Genomic DNA, 18,737 nt, shown 5'->3' with positions numbered 1-18,737 from the left:
CAGAAATGGGCCACATCACAAACAATTTCCAAAGTCATTAACACACGAAACTAAAATGGCAATCAAAGTTGTGTTACTTTATTTTAACTAGCTCACGCTAGGATTAAGGGCCTTACTATTAACTTTCTGGGAAATTAGCCTGTTAAATTATTGTTAAATTGACTATTTGTGATCCCTCAATTTGTTCTTTATTGTTATTAATGTCCAACCCTGAGTAAGGTGATAGGCTGAGAGCAGGACAGTGCATGTGAAACTAAAGAAATATGAAGCTTCTCAGTTTTGTGCTATCACAGGCACTGTAGCTATTAGCAGCTAGCATAGCTGTGCGCTCATCTGTGAGTAACAGAATCTGACTACCTTGTCTTAGCATTAGCTTAGCAGGTGCACTCATCTGTGTTGAGGCCTGGATAATGTTAGCTTTGCTGTAACGTAACTGACCAGTGGTCTGTAACTAATGCAGTGCGACCAGCACTGAAAACCCTCTGTTCCTCTTTATGGGAAGCCAGCTCTGACCCAGTAAAGTAGTATACCCAGTGGGAAGCCCATGTGCTTCTAATGACCTGTGTATAAAAAGAGATCCTGTTTGATTAATTCCTCCCCTTGTGTTTCTAACAAATTAACCCTGATTAACTCGGCACTAGCCAAACCCTGCGGCAGCTTGGGTGGGTAAGTGTCATGCTAATTGGATGTGCGTTAACTATCAGCAATAAAAGTGCATTTTGTCTTTCCCTGCATTAGTGTAAAAATCACAATGTTTCGTTAATGCTTGTTAACATCAGCTGGCAGTTGCTCAGAAACTCCTAATCTATGTCAAATAAGTCAAATAATAAATTCACCCAAAAAACTGCAGGGCTTTGAGTTTAAAGAAGGATGTAATACTTTGCTTTGGCTTGGTTCAAATAGACACTTAAACTTTGTGCAACCTGAATAACATCATATTTTAATGTGAAATTGGCACTTTATTGTGTAAAATTTCATTTTGCTAAGTTGAAATTGCTCATTTTGCCAAATAATTTCCAATTAATGCTTCTGTGTTCTGCAGAAGGATGATAGCTCTGTGTTTCTGTGTTTATTGGCCCAAGCAATCCAATTTCATTACCAGGACGAAAGCGAGCAGCTGATAATTTGCTCTTAATGTGTCCGTTTGATGTTAATGTGTTTTAAGTTATGGTTCTGGCCAGCTGCCCACCCATTCTCGCCTGACTATCATGGCCCTGGCTCAGTCTTCTATATTGGCCTCGTTCCTCAACTTGTCTGACAAGCCTGATTCAGTGCTCTTTTGAGTACTGATCGGCCAGCCACATTTAGATCTTTTCTCTATCCCTAACATACTAATGAATCTCAGGTGCAGCACAGATGTTTGGTAAGATCTAGTCAGCGTTTTTAGACATGATCAAAACTTCCAACACAAGTACTCACATAACCTGTTCATACGCATGATTACACGTCCACACCCAGGATTATCTATGAGTACGTAGATGAAGATGCCCCTGATTTTGATGTGATCATAAAGGTTAAAAACAATTTGATCCTCATTTCCAAACATTAGCCAGCACATAGGAAAAGCTGACCTCAGTATCTGCTCCTTTTAGCTGAAACCTTAGTCTTTCACTAATGAAAACTCAGCTTACTCCCGCTATATTTTTATATTGTTTATATTAGTTTTTCTTTTCCAATTGATATCTGCAGTATCAGGCAGAATAGTCCCATTTCGTGTTGCTCAATCCATTGCTTTTTGTTGATTTGATTTGTTCGGATCCGCCTGTCTGCTTTATGGCTTTTTCGTATTGGATCAGCTAAGTGATTGCGGGCACACAAGATGAGATATGAGGGCACATAATTTGCAGCATTTTAAAAGATGTGTAGGAATGAGTTCAGAGCCCTTAGCCTGTCCAAAATATATTGCTATTTAAGGGTTACTTTTAGTAGAAAATGTAATCAAATGAATGAAAAAGTCATCCTAGGTTTCTGTAATCAAATGCATGAGTCTTGAGAATAAAATATACATTTCAGTCGTTGTTCATTACTCGGCACATATTCATGAATTTCTCTGCGCATTAAAAGTAGACTTTTATTTATCAAACCTTTAAAGTTCCACTACTTTCCATCTGTTTTCCCTACCAAACATCAGCTCTCCATTCTTATATCTAATCACATTCCCAATCCTAGTACACTATATCCGTAAATCATGCTCCCTGAAGGTTTGTTCTAGCATCTGTTCTTACAAACCCGATCTCTCTCTCCCTCCCTCTAGGTTAAGACAGCATCTGCCAGCTATAATATGCCCCCATAGTCTCCTACACGGTGCCATTAGCTTCCTTTAGTCTGGCTATTTGTCTTTTCAAAGTGCTTCTTCACTGAGCCCCCATCACCCCATTGCGGTTAATTCCGAAATGGCATAATATTTGTCACCATTTACAAAATTAAAACTAAAAATTGGACGGAAAAGACAATGTCTAAATGTGAAAGCATGTGTGAAGAAGTCAAAATTATTCAGGTTATAGATCCTCAGTGCTACTTGGTGGTAACCAAATTCTTATGTTTCTTTTATTTTTAATTACAGGGAAGATCTGAAGATTATCTTTTTGTTTACCATAGATCTTTAGCCATGACTCAGAAGTGGTGCAGGGACAGGAGCTGACCGAATAATTTCTGCAATCTGTTGTGTAGATTAGGTCCCACTATATGGATTGCTATGTAGGCCACCCTTCTTCCACCCCCCCACACACACTCACACCAGAGTGGAAAGATTGGCACCGTCTAATTCCCTCTAAATCTCTCTCTGTGGACCACTTAGTAGTTTTCCTTCACTTCCATCTTGGATCACATTGAAGGATGGTGTGAGGAAATGTGGTAACATATGGTAACATTCATGAGCACCTTCTCACTGTAATTGTTCTTCATTTTTCCAAGTCCATCTACATCAGCAAAACAATGAACCTGTACATATTCCGTCCCTCCTGAAAACATGTACAAATATTTAAGTTTCCTTTTGAGTTTCAGCTTCTCTCCTTTGGCCCAGATGTCAATGCTTAATCCCACCAAGTGGCACAGTCACAAAAAAAACCCTGATGATCAAGGCAAAAGACAGACCAGTTAGGACACCCAGAGGGAGGAAACCAGAGGTGGAGAACAGTGAAGATGAATTCAGAGAAAATACAGTGAAGTAACTGAAAGGGAAATCAAAGAAAAGAGAATAAGGATGAGAGCCAATAAAGAGAGGGGAGGAGAGAAGAGATGGGGAATTGCAAGGAGAGAGTTGGGAGAAGTGTGGAGCATACGGTTGGAACCCCACCTCCCTTCATAAAGTCAGTCAATGTGACAGGAAGACTTATGTAACACCCCAGAGATGGAGGGAGGAGATGGGGAAAGAGTAACAAGGAGGAGGGTGAAAGATGGAGGAAGGAGAGCAGCTGTGAAGCGGGAGAAAGAAGGGATTCAGTGGTTAAAAAAACTGGGATGGGGTAGAGAGATAGAGAGGCAAAGCTTAACGTAAGACAATTAAACACGAGATGTATGAAGAGAATGATCAGGGTTAGGGTGGGTAAAAAAGAAGAGGGGGATAGATAAAAAAAAAAAGCAATTGGAAAGATCTACCGTTAGTATGGCCCTGCTGCCTTTACACTTTTCATTTGTTTTGTGGGGGAGAGATTAGCAAGAGGATTAAGAGAGAGATTCTCCTGCTCTTCATTCTTTCTCTTTCTCTCATGCTCTCTCTCTCTCTCTCTCTCTCTCTCTCTCTCTCAGAGGGACACACCCATCTACTCGCTCATGCATCACACACACACACATGCATTGTAATGACACACGCAAAAAATGTTGCACATACTTTACATGTTATAGCTGCAGGCAGGTCATTATTTCTGTTCTCTGTTAATCTGCAGACTGCTTTTCTGCTTGACTGATTTGTTAACTAAGATACTAAGATACTTTTTTTGCTTATATTTTTGTTTTGTATACATGTTTACCAGGAGGATCTGCGAGTTTTCTTATTTTAAAAGCTTGGCCTGATGAAGGTATTTCTTGCCTCGCAGCTGACTGAAATAAATACACGACTAATAAGTTGTCAATTTTTTTTTGCCAGTCACCGCGAGCCTGTCGATAAGCATTTAGTAGCCTAGTCGTAACCCGAAACATGCGGTTTGCATGTAATGTGGCACGGAGGATGAAGAAGAACCCGGAAACATGCACACGTTACCTTTTTCTGGCTCTCTGACACAGACGCGCACACACACACATTGTTTTAGTCAGTCATTGAGGTAGATTTGGCTGCGAGCCAGTGAGGTGTAGAGGTGATTGGGCAGCTTGGGGCTCTCCGGCTATGTTTGCCAGTACATCTGGCTCGCTCGCGCTCCATCTCACCCCTCGGTGTCTTGCTCGCTCCCTCTACTGCTCTCCATCTGTCTCTCTCACTCGTTCCTTTTATCTCATTCACTCCTCTGTTCATTTCTTCCCACTCTTTCACACACACACTCACTCTCTCTCGCTCTCTGTTTCCTTCCCTTTTCTGAAGAGCTTAGCTTTTCTCCCTTACTCCCTCCCTCCTTTTAAACAGCAAAAAGCAATTTCTCTCCCTTTGTCAGGGCGGTTGGCGGTAAGCCCTTAAGTAGGGATTTTCTGGTTTGGCTGGAATGCCATTAGGCAAGCTGGTGGTGACGTGCCGTGACTGACGTGCCGAATCTATTTGATGTCATGATGTCACAATCCAGCGGAGGCTGCGGTTATGATATTGTTGGCGTCCCTGGAACGAGGGGCTTTAGTGGTCATGTCAGGAGTAAGTCTTCATAAATCCTTTATGGCATATAAATATTAAGCTTCTTTGGTGGTACAGGGACAGAGGGAAAAACATGGCGGAACATACACAGACACATGTACAGAGAAAAAAGGACACACACAGACACACAGACAAAGCCAACCTCGTGAACATCCAACAGAAAGATGTGCTGAAGGTGTAGAGCTACTTCAAGAAGTAGCTGACATTATACCACACACACTCACACACACACACTTACACACATTTGGATTGTTGAAATCGTTTCCAGGCTGCATCATTGTCCTTAATTTTTCCTACTTAAACTGCATAACACATACACAGCTGGCGTCCCTCTTTCCCACTCCGTGTAAGTGCAGCACAGATCACAATCACACTTTAACTGTTACTGATGTGTAAGCAGAAGTTTGTGGTTTTATATGAAGTGATATTTGGGTGCGAAACAACAAAGCAGAGAACGGAAAAACATAATAATCTATTAGAGAATATTTGTAGGAGTGCCTGTAAATAGTAGTGGTGGAAATTCTATCAAGATTGTAACTGTATGTCACAACTTATCGTTTTGCTTTGCGGCATGTGGATGTGCATCCACACAGAGTAACACGCTCAGTGTGAACCTGATGTTTGATTTATGTTTTTTTTCATGCAGCACCCCCTAGATTCACACGAACCCCAGAGGACCAGACAGGAGTCCAGGGGGGAGTCGCGTCCTTTGTGTGCCAGGCCGCAGGAGATCCACAGCCCAAGATTGTCTGGAATAAGAAAGGCAAAAAAGTCAGCAATCAGCGATTTGAGGTAAAGAAGCTGAGATACTAATGGGATTTGAAACGTTGTGTCTCCTGTAACATTAACTAACTTTTTCCCGTGGTGAAGTGCTGTGAAAGAAAATAGATTAGTGTCCAACAACAGAGATTTATTGGCTACTTGGAAGCAGCTGTGTTTGCAGTGAGTGGCCACACAGAGCACTGAGGCAAGATGACTGCTGCTACTGTCAGTTCTTGTTAGCATTTTCCTGTCATGTTTTCTTTATAATTTTTCCCACAGCCCACGATTTATTTATTTATTTTTTAGTAAAAAGACTGCTTTGGGATGTTCACCATGGCAGACCATCTGCCTCCATCTCACCCCATCTCTAGCATCCTCCTTCACTACATCCATGAAGCTTCTCTGTGGTTTACCTCTTTTCCTCCTGCCTGAGAGCTCCATCTTCAACACCGTGTGTCTAATATTCACCAAAATCCTTCCTCTACATAACTGTCCCTCTGATATATTCATCATTTCTAACTTTGTCCATTCTAGTCACTCCCATCGAAAATCTTTGCATCTTCAACTCTGCCACCTCTGGCTCGACCTCCTGTCTTTTTGTAAAACATACATCACAGCAGGTCTCACCACCATCTTGTAATCCTTCCGATTCACTCATGCTGTTATCCCTCTGTCACAAATCATCCCCAAAACTCGTCTCCACCCACTCTTCCTGCACTCACCCCTTCACCTCTCTGACGCCAGGTATTTCAACTGATCTACCCTCGCTACTTCTGCTCCTTAAATATAGCTGTTAAAAGCACCGATATAATTGGCAATCAGCTGAAATCATTTTCAGCTGTTATTGTAATCACTTAATTGTTCAAAGTACTAATGAGAATTGTGGAAAACAAAAGAGGAAGCCGAAGATAATGTGTAATTTTTATAGTTTATTGTTCATACTGAGATGTCAAATATTAATAGGTTCAGTTTATAATCTTTGGATAATGCCAGGTTAACTGTTTATGCTGTCATACAACATAGCATGAAAGTGAAAAAGGATATTCCCAAAACTATTCGTCTAAAAAAAACTTTTTAAGAACAGATGTCGAACATTATAGTCCCAGCCGGCTGACAGCGAGGATGTTCTTTTTTTGTCTTATGAAACAAAACCCTTTGACGTTGAGAACAAAAAATAATAGCTGATGAAGTCAAACCGGCCTCCTGAAAACTGTCTAAACATTCTTTAAATTTCCTGACATTTTAACAGAGCAAACGATCAATTATTTAAGAAACGTATTCATGAAACGTATTCATGAACAAGGATTATTCCAGAGCGTCAGAGCTATTGTAAAAGCTACTGACTCAATCATTGTCTAAATATAACAGGACTAGTTCTTGACACATTAGATTCCCCACTGGGAGAAAGGTGTGCTGTTTGTACAAAAATTGACATGTAGCTGTATAATGAGTGCCCATCACTATTATTATGGGATCATCTGATTGGTGGGGTTTTCTCTCTAATAATGTAGGGTCTTGCAGCATAAAGTACCCTGAGGCAACTGTTGCTGTCGTCTGTCCCTATTAAGAATAAATAAATTGGAATTGTGTGTATATATGTATACATACATATGTAGGTATATATGTGTATATATATATATATATATATATATATATATATAATCCAATGCATCTGTTTGCATACAACAACAAAAACTGTCAATTTGAACAGTTTTTTATACTGCCATACAGATGTCTGGAATGCTTCAACTTTTTCATATGTCAGTTGATGCCTGGGGCTACACTATATGAGATTCTTATGTGATCAGCCTTATTGGTTTCCCGTAGGCTCTAACCTTTGCTTTATTTCCCCACCCCACAAGTCACTCTTAGATGGAGATGTTGAATCAGCCTTGGTCCTGCTCAGCCAGTGTCACCCTCAGCTCAGGGTGCTTTTCCACTTTAATAAGTGGAGTTTCCTTCCAGGTTCAAGTTCACCTCAGTATCTTCCTGTTCATGATTAAATCACTCGAGGAGATATTTTATTTTTAATCCAGACTATATAACATTTGGGCTACCTGCTGTATATTTCCCATTGACGTCCTGTAGGTTAGGACTTGTTGTGGGATTTATTTTTATTGGATTTCAGTCAGTGGAAACATTCCCAGAATTCAGAATCCAGATAAATTACATGCATGTATTAGACTTGTGCAACAGCAGTTATAATGTGCAGTCCAGCAGATCTGAAAAATCTGGTCATTACATGTGAAAAAGAACATGAGAGATATTCAAGTGTAAGGTCTTTGCTTTTCTCCAAACCTGAGATCTGTTTTAAGCTGTGTTTTCAACGATGTCATACTTTGGATTCAGCTTTCCATAGTAAAAAAAAAAAATGGGGGGAAAGCCTTAAAAACCTTTTTCCTTTGCAAATACAAATGATCCAAACAAATATGCTGCCACTGAATTTTGGGAACTGCACGTTATGCACTCCTTCATCAAGGAAATCTTTGACCTTGCGCATTCTCCAATCTATAATAGAAATAGAAATTTTAGCTGCTTTAACATATTCCCCCACTAACAGGTTATAGAGTTTGATGATGGATCCGGCTCAGTCCTGAGGATCCAGCCGCTGAGGACCCCCAGAGACGAGGCAGTTTATGAATGTCACGCCTCCAGCTCTGCAGGAGAGATTACTGCCACTGCCAGACTCACTGTGTTACGAGGTCAGTGTGAACTCCCCCACACAGTTTTTCCATCCAGCTGTCTCACATCTTAGGTGGCGTTTATAATCTGTACATAAACAGCTAATAAATTGTTTATGACACACTTCATTTTATAACAAATGGGGTTTTCCTGGCTCAGAGTGAACCTTTGAGGGTTCACTCTGAGGGTAACATGAGAATTTTTATTGACGAAAAACAAAAGCATTTGTCTTTTCAGGAGTTTAGAAAGACCTCTAAAAACGAAGTAAAGTAGTCTAGTAAGCGTCTGCATCACACCTAGCTGTGCCATTTCATTTGATTGTGAATTGATCAGGCAGCAACACGCCATCCACTCTAGGTATGCAGACTAGTAGTTCATCCATCCATCCATCCATTCTCTTCTGCTTATCCATTTCAGGGTTGCAGGAAGGGGAATGCTGAAGTATATTATGCAATTTACATACGTGTGTGTGTGTGTGTGTGTGTGTGTGTGTGTGTGTGTGTGTGTGTGTGTGTGTGTGTGTGTGTGTGAGAGAGAGAGAGAGAGAGAGAGCGAGACTTCAGTGGTTAAGAAGTTTGCCTCACAGTGAGAGGCGTGTGGGTCTGAATCTCCTGCTCCTCATCTTTCAAAAGATGAAAGGAAATGCTCTTTTCACTTTTCAACCAAAATTCTTCAATAACCCAAAGAAACAAGGGTTTCATTTTTTAACTAAATGTCAGTGTCATTTAGACTTCTGCAAAAGTCATCTTTTCAACAGCTTTTCAGTGGCTTTTTACTGGATGGATTGGCCCTGTTTAAAACCCCATCCTTTTGTTCCTAGTAATACTTCTATGCCAAAAAATTCTCCATCCATTCATCCAACCTGGTAGCTGGGAGAGGCTCCAGTCCCCCCAGCTGCCAGAGAGCGAGAGGCGGGGTACACACTGGACAGGTCGCCAGTCTGTTGCAATCTCTTTATAAAGGCAGGTTCCATGCCCATGTGCTTGATTTTGTACAACTGTGGCAATAAGGCTGACAATATGTACATGCAAAGATTAAGTAGTGCGCCTGTTTTGTCCATGTAGTATATTTGTATATACGTATACAGTATATACATCACCTCACCTTTAGACCTTAAAGGTGAGTTGCCTCAATGCACTTTATATTGTAAGGTAAAGACCCTCCAAGACCCTCCAATAGTACAGAAATATATATATATATATATATATATATATATATATATATATATATATATATATATATACATATGTATACACACATTAAACAATCATTGTTTTTGCAGGTTTTCTTAACTAACTAACTGAAGCAATATTTAAAAAGAAATAGTTGCAATGGTTAACTGCTCCTCTGATAATTTAGTGACAATGATTTGCAAATGACTATTCCTGTTTGTAACCCAGAATAACAGGATAAAGTGGGTGTAACTAATGGATGGCTGAGTGAATGGATGGAAATTGGAGGCTTGGGGGATTCTTCGCAAGCGGCTATATATTCAAGTGTGAGCCTGGATCCGCTGCAGTAGACGGTTTAGTGTTCGCAAGAGTCCATTAATGCAGATAGTGATGTTAGTGTTAGTGGAGTCCATTAGGAGAACATTATGTACCAGTTGTTTGAAGCTCAAGAGTGTCTTAGTGAGTGAAGTTGCTCAAGTGTGGATAATCACATTGCCTGCCTTTACAGTACATGCTCATGGGGAACGGACATGCAGCCTATTGTTCTGTCTTCTCATGCTTTCTCTCCCCTTCTGTCTTTCTCTTTCTCTCTGTGTCCCTCTTGTCTGTCTGATGGGTGATAGCATAGTTTTCAGTTCTTCCTGTTTCTCTTATACTTGTTTTTGTTTGTTTCCAAGTCCATCCCTCCTACTTTTACTCTTTCCCTTTCCTCTCTTTATCTTTTCAAACATTCCTCCTTTTCCCAAACTCTCACTCATTCTGTCTCTCCTCATGCTCTTAGGTCTACTACACAGCAGCCTCTAAATTATTCACATCAGACCACTCTTTGCATCTTCTGTGCTGTTCCGCTCCATCCATCCAGAATTTTTCCTGTCTCACATGGTCGTCTTTGTGCGTGTTTGTGCACTTGTCCATCTGAGTGCAAGCAGGCATGCTTACTTTTGTGTGTGTCTGCGTCTATTTTTGATTTTTGTTTTACTCTTGATGGATGAATACACTCATTTCCAGGTTTTTTTTCCTTATCAAGACCATAACCACTCAAGCACACACACACTCACATAGAGACATACAAACGTATCCTCAATCTAAAACAGTCCGCCTTTATGTAGTGATTAGCCTCTTTCTGTTCCTCTGAGGACTCATTGTGTTGTGGATGAATAAAAGGCCACCTGGGAGCAGCTAATAGTCCCTGATAGACTGTCAGTCCAAATGTACCCACACAAATACACACACACGAACACACACACACATACACACTTAAACAAAAGCACTCAAACACACATGCAGTCTTGTCAGTCATGTCTCCATGCCTCCCCTCTGGCTCTCTAAAGACACAGCTCCGGTGACTGACTGACTGACTCACTCTCTGACAGGAGGGATCCGGTGTTAAGGTCAGCTGGCTTAATTACTGAGGATTAGAACCAGGCTAATTGAAATCTGGGCTTCCAGTAAATGGCTGTGATTGGCAGTGGTTGAAATAATAATGAAGCTGAGAGCAATTATGTGCTTTAGTATCCGTGGCACAATCAGGTATTGTATAACTAGTGGTTGAAGACAAAGCTTGTGCGTTATTTTAGGTACTTGAGCCCAAAAAAATAAAGTTAATGATGGAGTTTTGTAGTTCCAACTTATTTACTTTCTTCTGTTTGTGTTCAGTGACAACTTCTTGTTGTCATGTGGTGCTTTTTGCAACAATAAATGACTTGTAACAGTGCTAGAGTGTTGCAGGCACACCTGACAAACCCATCACAGACAGAAGGAAGAGGTTAACATGTCAGAAACACAACATTTTATTAGGAAATCTAAAGTCATCTGTTTTATAAGCATTCACTGTTTATACTGTGCAGCAGTTGTGAATGGCAGAAACAGGTTTGTTTGCAGGTGCACTCTGGGTTCTGATACAGCAGCCAGCTCATTCTTCCCATGATTATAAAACCAGGCTTGACTTCCAAATTTACAGATGACAAACCCAGAAAGCAATGCGTGCAGAATTCATTTTGGAGGTCTTATATAAAGGGGACAGTGTTCGCGCAGTGGTTCCCATGATTGCGAGAGCGGGGCTTTTTCTATGAGCTGTGAAATTATCTGGGTGGCTCTCAGTGGAAATGGTGAAGTAGGGAGCACATCCAAATGAAACAATGTGATGTGTGCAAGGCCACGCCAACAAGGGAGTGTAGGGTTACTAATCTACCCTGACCTCAGGGGGTTCTTAGCTGTTACCATTCAGCAGCCCAGTCTCAAATACACATGCTGCAGCGGCTTTGACCCAAACACACTGCGGTGTTGCTTACACCTGTCGCCATCATGGATGGCGGAATGCTGATTGTGTGCGCACGTTAACTTGTGTGTGTGCTTTAGCCAATTGAAACCTCCCTCAACCTTTCATTTACATCACTTTCCACCTTGTCAACTTTAAATTTGTGTGTATGTGTTTGTCTTTGTGGTGTTTCTTTGTACATATACTTCTATGTGTGTGCAGATATTTTCAGCTATTACATGAGCATACTTGTGTGTTTTGCAAGGCTTTAAACGCTTCAACCAGCAGTGGTACATTTCCAACTTTGTTTTCTTTGCGCACATGCTAAGTGGTTGTAGGAAAGGGGCAGAGAAAGATGCACGTTCTCAGGGAGTAGCATTCTGACTGTGCATCCTCAATGTTCAGTGCAGTGTCCCACCCCAGGTAGATGAAATAGAATGCATTATTCCTGCCTACAAGGGGCTGGCTTTGAAGTAAGCGTTTGCATAATGAAAGCAGAGAGAATCATGATTGTTATGCTGTATAGGTCCCTTGTGCTCTCTCTCCCTCTCTATTTCTCTATTTCTCTCTCTTGTTCTCTCTCGCTGTGTTTTCCTTTCTGTCACTCTTTCTTTTTCCCAGTCTGTTTGAATCTATTCTGGTCTATTCTCCTTCTCTCTTTTTTCTTCTTCACACTTTCGCCCTCTTCGCCACCCGTGCTCGCTGGCACGCTCGTACACACAAACACCTTCTCATCTTGTTCTCTTGGTTTATTATGTCCGTGTTTCCATTTGTCGGGCGTGGTGATTGATTGAAACCGGAGCTGTTAAAAGGCCACACACGCACTCATGAAACCGGCGTCTCACGACCTATCAGCCATGGTTCGATGGGCTGGTACCAGAATTAGCATCTCCTTGGCGAGGTTCAGCGCTAGGATTTCCCGTTAATGAGGTTCTGTTTGGCGTAGAGGGATAAAGTCATAAGGGATTCTGGGTAAAACAAAAAATATATGTATGCGAGTGTTTGTGTGTGTGGGATTGTGGAGGGTTGAGGGCTTAAAATAAACTTGTCTTCTATATAAATATTCCTTGTTCGTCTGACTTTATTTAACGATTTTATTCCCTGTATTATAGATGACTCACAAATGTGGCATTCATTGTGTAGCCTTGAACAAAGTTTTAAAAACCTGGTTTGCTCTGTAGCTTTTTGATTCAAAGGGGGGATACCGTATCATTTCAGTTTTTAGTGAGCTGGGTTCACTCGTCTTTGATCCCCTACTTCCTCGAAGCCATTGTCCCCCCCTTCTGTTAAATCTCCTACTTCAGTTGAATGAAGTTGGTTCGCTGCCTTTGATTTCCTCTCTCACAGTGAAATGACTCTCTATTTTTGATTTAATTGATTTAATGAAATTACATTTGATTTTCCATCCCAAAAGAGTGCAAGTCCCAGTAGATAAGTCTTTATAGGGCTCACACATTTGACTTTATGCAACCTGCTCATGCTGTAGAAAACGCGGCGCTACAGAAACTGTAGCTCACCTGATTCCTGTTCAAAAAGCTGTTGCCTAAAGCATTAGTGAATTTGTCAGGTAGGATGAAATGTTACTTATGCTATTTGACCTCACTATTGGATTCTTCAAAAGTCTTGCCTCTGGACTCAAGGCTGATGAAACATATTTTGACTTAAACTGAATCCAAATTAGTCTTTTACCATTTAGCTCGCAAGTTTTCCCCTGAAAGTTCCTCTGAGACTGGACTAGCATTTGAACCTCCCTGATGTCATTTCGGTGCTTAAGCTGTGTGTCTTCAGGCCTCAGGAATTTCTTACATTGAGCACAGACTGATCACTGTGTGAGAGCTTTCTTAATAGCCTAAATTGCACTGCTCGCAGACAGGCGGGACAATCTCAAGTATTAATTTGACATTTGGGGAAACACAGTTATTTGTTTTCATGCTGAATTCTTGGTGAGATCTACTCCCAAAGATTTAAGTAAGGGGGGTGATTGGCTGCTTTTCACTTCACGTCCTTGTACCTGACAATTTTAAGAGGATTGTTTGTTTGTTTGTCTGTTTCTTGAGCCACTTAACACTGATCTCATTTAAGCATAAAACGATGCCTAACTCAAGGGATGAAGTAGTGTTGTGTCTACACATAACAGACAACTTAGGAAAGAAACTGTTTTAAATTGAATCTTTAGGCTTTTTGCCTAACAGCCTGTAACAAAAACACATAATTTGTTCCAATTTCTTTAGCTGAATCCACAAAAAATGCCAAAGATAACACAATTTTACAGGCATAAACTTTTATTTTTGCGCCAACAAGGTCATTCCCAAAGAGTTATTAGTACAAACTAGGCATATCTCTGTGTGGTCTGCAGTGTGGGCTGGAAGAATTGAGCAAACTGGACAGCTGAGGACAAACAAAGTGGCTCTCAGTGGGAGGGTGTTTTTTAAGGAGTTGAGGAAACTGGGAGAAATAGTCAAGGTATTCCAAATTACAGAAGAACTGGACAAAAATCAGAGACAACCTGTCTCATGGAACGATGGACTCAAATCTATTCAGTACAATCAAAACATGACAAACGTGTAAGTGAGGGTGAAAAGACTGCAGGAAGATGTTAGAAGAAAACTGCTTCTCTGTCTTACTAGGTTAAATATTTTACTTGTGTACCTAATCCTTCCAGAGGATCAGCTGCCCTCAGGGTTTCCCACCATTGACATGGGCCCCCAGCTGAAAGTGGTGGAGCGTTCTCGGACTGCCACTATGTTATGCGCCGCTAGTGGCAACCCTGACCCAGAAATTACCTGGTTCAAGGATTTCCTCCCGGTCAACACGTCCAATAACAATGGAAGAATCAAGCAGCTCCGCTCAGGTAACCAGTGCTTTTATCCCTCTATTCTTTTGCCTTCTCTTCAATCCCAGATTTTATTTCCACCTTAAGGGTTTTTCCTCCACCATTTTGTTTTATGTCCCCTTCTTAATATCTGCCCCTTAAACCCATTATTTATTTCCCATTCCTACAAAGTTTCTGTTTTTCTTGCCCTTGTTAACCCTTTTTCTTACTCCACTCTCCTCCTGCTATGGATACTGGCTGTATTTCTCAGCTGCCTCTCTTTCTGCTGCTGCTGCTGTTGCTGCTGTTGTTATGAGTTGACTGTATACGGTTGCCAACCCTTCTAAACTCTTCTAAGCCTTTTTAAAAGTGGACTCCCGACTTTTCTCCTAATTCTGAGGTCTTCCTGTGCAAGTCACCATCACAGACAGTTAAAGTTTCTGTAAAAGAATACTAAAAATGTCCCTAAGAGACATCAGTGGGCTACATCTCTAGTAAAAACTCAAAAACTGTATCTACAGACAAGATTTAGCAAAACCAAGTGGTGGTGGCATGTACTGACTGAATGGCCTCTCTAACATAGAGCTCACTGCTGTGACTTACTTGAATAACATTTTGTTTTTCCTGATTTGAGCGTCCTGGGTGGATGTGACACTGAGCCCAAGAACATGTATTCATGTTATCTGAGAAAATCTGATAACAGAATTTCAAAAACCAAAATTGAATAATACGAGGACAGTTTATTCTGTTCCAGTCAAATCATTAATCCATTTCAATCGAGATTTTTTTTTATATTTTTGTTTTTTTCTTGAGCCACAGTAGTGTGTAAGTCCGCTCCCTCCTCAGTCCTCCTTCTGCTTTCAGGGACCGACTCTGGACCTAAAACCCCCTTTCTTGTGATTGGACACCCAAGTCTCTGGCTTCTGTGTGGATATACCAACCTATTTGTTTGTGTCCCTGCTTTTTTTATTATTATTATTATTATCTGGCTCAACCCCCAAGACCCTGCACTGGATTCTTTATTATCTTAATTTATAAAGAAATAAAAAAAAAAACATTTAAAGGATGTAGAAAAATTGTTACAACTTAAATGTAAAATACTTGGTAGTTAGCCATGTTAGCTTTTTTAAGTGGTTATTATTATGATGAAAAATAGCGTGACTTGTATGATTCTTTAAAGTATAAATTTCCATGTCATTACTTTTTTTTGTGGAGTTTTCAAGGTGTTTCTACTAAGTCAACTCCTCTGTGTAACTAATGGTCCGATTGTAATGCAATGTCTATGCTGTTTCTTTTCTCTTTGTATCTTTTTAACCACAGAGTCCTTTGGTAAGTGCTTCTGTTCCAAGGCCCACACCCTCACTGTCCACTTTTCTATATACTGTTCACTAATGTTGCTACTGATTTTGCTGCTGCTCACTTTTACAACTATTGCAGTGTTATTAAAATGCATGGCATACTAACAGTTTTTACACAGCACAAAGCATAGATGTGAACACACCCACTGTAATACACGCACTTGTCTCTCAAAGCACCTGTACATTGTACTGACTAAAGGTAGATGCCACAAAGAGGACGTACAAACACACACACACACAGACATGCACATAGAAAGACACACACACACTCTGTCAACCTAGATGTAGCTGACCTCACCCTCATCTGTGCACCTGCAGCCCTTCCACGCCCAGAGAATAATATTTTTTCTCCTCACACTCACCTATTTACTTTTCCACTCCTTTGCTAATTCAAATATTCTTTCCCTCACTCACTCACTCACCCTGCCTTTCACTCATCCACTTACTATCTCCAGTCTGCTGTATAAAGTTACCAGTCAATAGCTATGAGCTCTAGATGGCCACTGGTGGAGCCAGGATAAAGAAATCAATCGAGACCACGTTTCAGCCTTCTAGACATTAGCTGTGCATTGTGATAGGCATATATGAAAACATATAAGTCTAGCTGCTGTGGTGTAAAAGTAGTGGTCAGACGTTACACTGCATTAGTGTAAAAAAGAGCTTAGTAAGGATTAACTGTTTTAGAAAGAAGAAGAAACAATCTCGTCTGCTCAGTTTATGGATAGTTGAAAATTTAGTGATGCTGTAATTTCCACTAATTTTCCAACAATCACGTGAAATGTTTTAGACATTTGAATCATTTACTTGATTTAGAAAAACTTCTTTGGCATATAAATGCACAGTGGGCCAAATATGCGATTACTACAGCTTAAATTTTCCTGTAATGTGAGGACTCAGACCTTAGCTTTTCCTCATGTTACACCTTTAAAGGCAGAGTTGTATCTGTTAAATTGCAAATCTACTTTCTGATATATAGTTTAATCTGATTAAAACTGATGTTTTTTGTCATGTTAGTTTATAAATTTTAAAATTTCATTATAAGACTGAGGGGGGGGAAGTAGAGGCTGGCTTTAGCTTTCATTTCTCATAGGTAGTATTACCTTAAAAAACTTTGCTATACTTTTTTTAAAATACATTTTCAGTTTAGATACCTTAAGATGAGCCTAAGAGACATCAGCTCGACACATGCGTCTGATTTCAGTTGAGCATTTCTTGGCTGACAGTTGATGCCCTGCTGAAAGCGCTCTGATGTGATAAGCCCTATTTTAGTGGTGGCACAAAAGCTTGCGCTTTATCGGTTTGGTAATTTCCTGACCTTTAAATGACTTTACTTTGCGACCACACTGTGCGCACGTCACACAAACAGGTGTGAGTTCATTCCAATAAGTCAGCGCCGCGTGGGGTGTCTGCATTTTTGGTGGAAAATATGTATAGACGTGCTGGGAAAAGTTATCTGGGAACCACGCTGTTGTGATTTCATCAGCGAGAGCAAATGAAGTATGACAGAGTATGAAAATATGTATTTATGATTTATGCAAATACATCACCTTAATTAATCGCTCTCCAGACAGTTGAGTCTTTTAAATCACCATAAAAAATGTTTATTTTGTGCAAAGCTGCATGTCAGCATTTATCATTTAAGGTAGTTCTGAGAGATTAGGGCACATCAAAGGCTTCTGCCACGTTTTTATTGTTTGTTTCTGGTATTATTCCACAACTTGAATAAAAACCCACACCATCTGCCTTTGGCTGAAAATTTGATGTGTTGTGTGTTTAGGATGTGCCTTTCGGCACCACCCAGACAATAATAACATTTTTTAATCAGCCTCTTGCTGTTTTTGGAGCTGTTGTCATCATGCATCACTGTAATTGGCACAGCTGTTTCAGAGAATAGAGACCTGTGATGTGACTGGCTAAGAGTGAATTTACTAGGAAGTCACTGCTCAGATGAACTCAGAAGCCACGAACTAAAATAGCGGGTGCTTGCCTTGCATGGGGCAAATATCGCATTATCTAATAGAGGTTTTAACACACTTTGCAACTAGCAGGATTAAACCTGGTTTCGAGCCATTTAGAGGACAAGAGCAGTTAAAAGCTCATAGTAGTTAATGGACTTAGAGTTCGCCAGTACACTTTTTAGACACCCAGATGAGTGTAGTGCAGACACCCTTCTCCTATAGCCACATCCACCCCTGCTACAAGTCAATAAAGTCCAATCAATAACCCATCTCCTTATAGCTCTGTCACTGTCTATCGCTCTATCTCAGGTCAGTTTTTCCTCTTCTCAGGCTTATTCTGTCTTAGTTTATTCTATTTCCTTTATGCCTCTTCTTCCTCTCGCTCTGTAAGGATCTATATTTTGAGTCTTTCTCTCTAATTTGATTCTTCTCCTTGCCAAGTTACTCCCCACCCCCCCCCCCTTCCCCCAGTCCCTCCCTCCCTTATCCCCTTCTCCTTCTGTGGTACTAACATTTTCTTCTTCTTCTCCTTCTCTAATCTCGTGCATTCATTGCCCACTCAGGTGGCACGCCCATACGAGGTAAGACTGCTGGGAGGACCAACATGACACAGTGGCCTGATTCCTTTTCAACCCCTGGTTCCTACTTGTCTCACAGATCTGAAAAGCAGCCCCGGGTGGGTTAATCAATATGGGGTTTAGTCCAAAAGACTCAAGACTCTGTGACATTGGTAAAACTCATCCAACTGCTTCAGATCTGCAGTAGGTGCAAGAGGAGGAATTGGAGTTGAGCAAGCAACTCATTATACTATGACTGTCACCTCCCCTCTTCTCATCCTTCATCCCCTCTTCACACTTTAATTTTTCCATCTCAGCCTCAGCGTTCACTCTGTAACAAAGAAGTCCATTGCTTCCTTCCTCGTCATGTTGTGATCTCTCTTTCGTACCCATCAGTTTAACCAC

At 40.7% G+C, this 18,737-nt stretch overlaps 1 protein-coding gene across 27 annotated transcripts in view; it reads left to right on the top strand.

Moving 5' to 3' along the window:
* Positions 1-18,737, top strand: part of ptprdb (protein tyrosine phosphatase receptor type Db) — a 159,523-nt gene that overhangs the window by 100,153 nt on the left and 40,633 nt on the right. For 14 of the 27 annotated variants that reach the window (XM_026170790.1, XM_026170793.1, XM_026170801.1 and 11 more), the window contains 5 exons: positions 5,421-5,566; positions 8,097-8,238; positions 14,310-14,498; positions 15,780-15,788; positions 18,339-18,356. In XM_026170790.1, the coding sequence (XP_026026575.1) occupies positions 5,421-5,566; positions 8,097-8,238; positions 14,310-14,498; positions 15,780-15,788; positions 18,339-18,356 (504 nt within the window). The other 13 variants (XM_026170809.1, XM_026170799.1, XM_026170812.1 and 10 more) reach the window with 4 other exon arrangements.

Source organism: Astatotilapia calliptera, chromosome 6, assembly GCF_900246225.1.
Source record: "Astatotilapia calliptera chromosome 6, fAstCal1.2, whole genome shotgun sequence".
Lineage (NCBI taxonomy): Eukaryota > Metazoa > Chordata > Actinopteri > Cichliformes > Cichlidae > Astatotilapia > Astatotilapia calliptera.
This window is presented reverse-complemented; position numbering and strand designations above follow the sequence as displayed.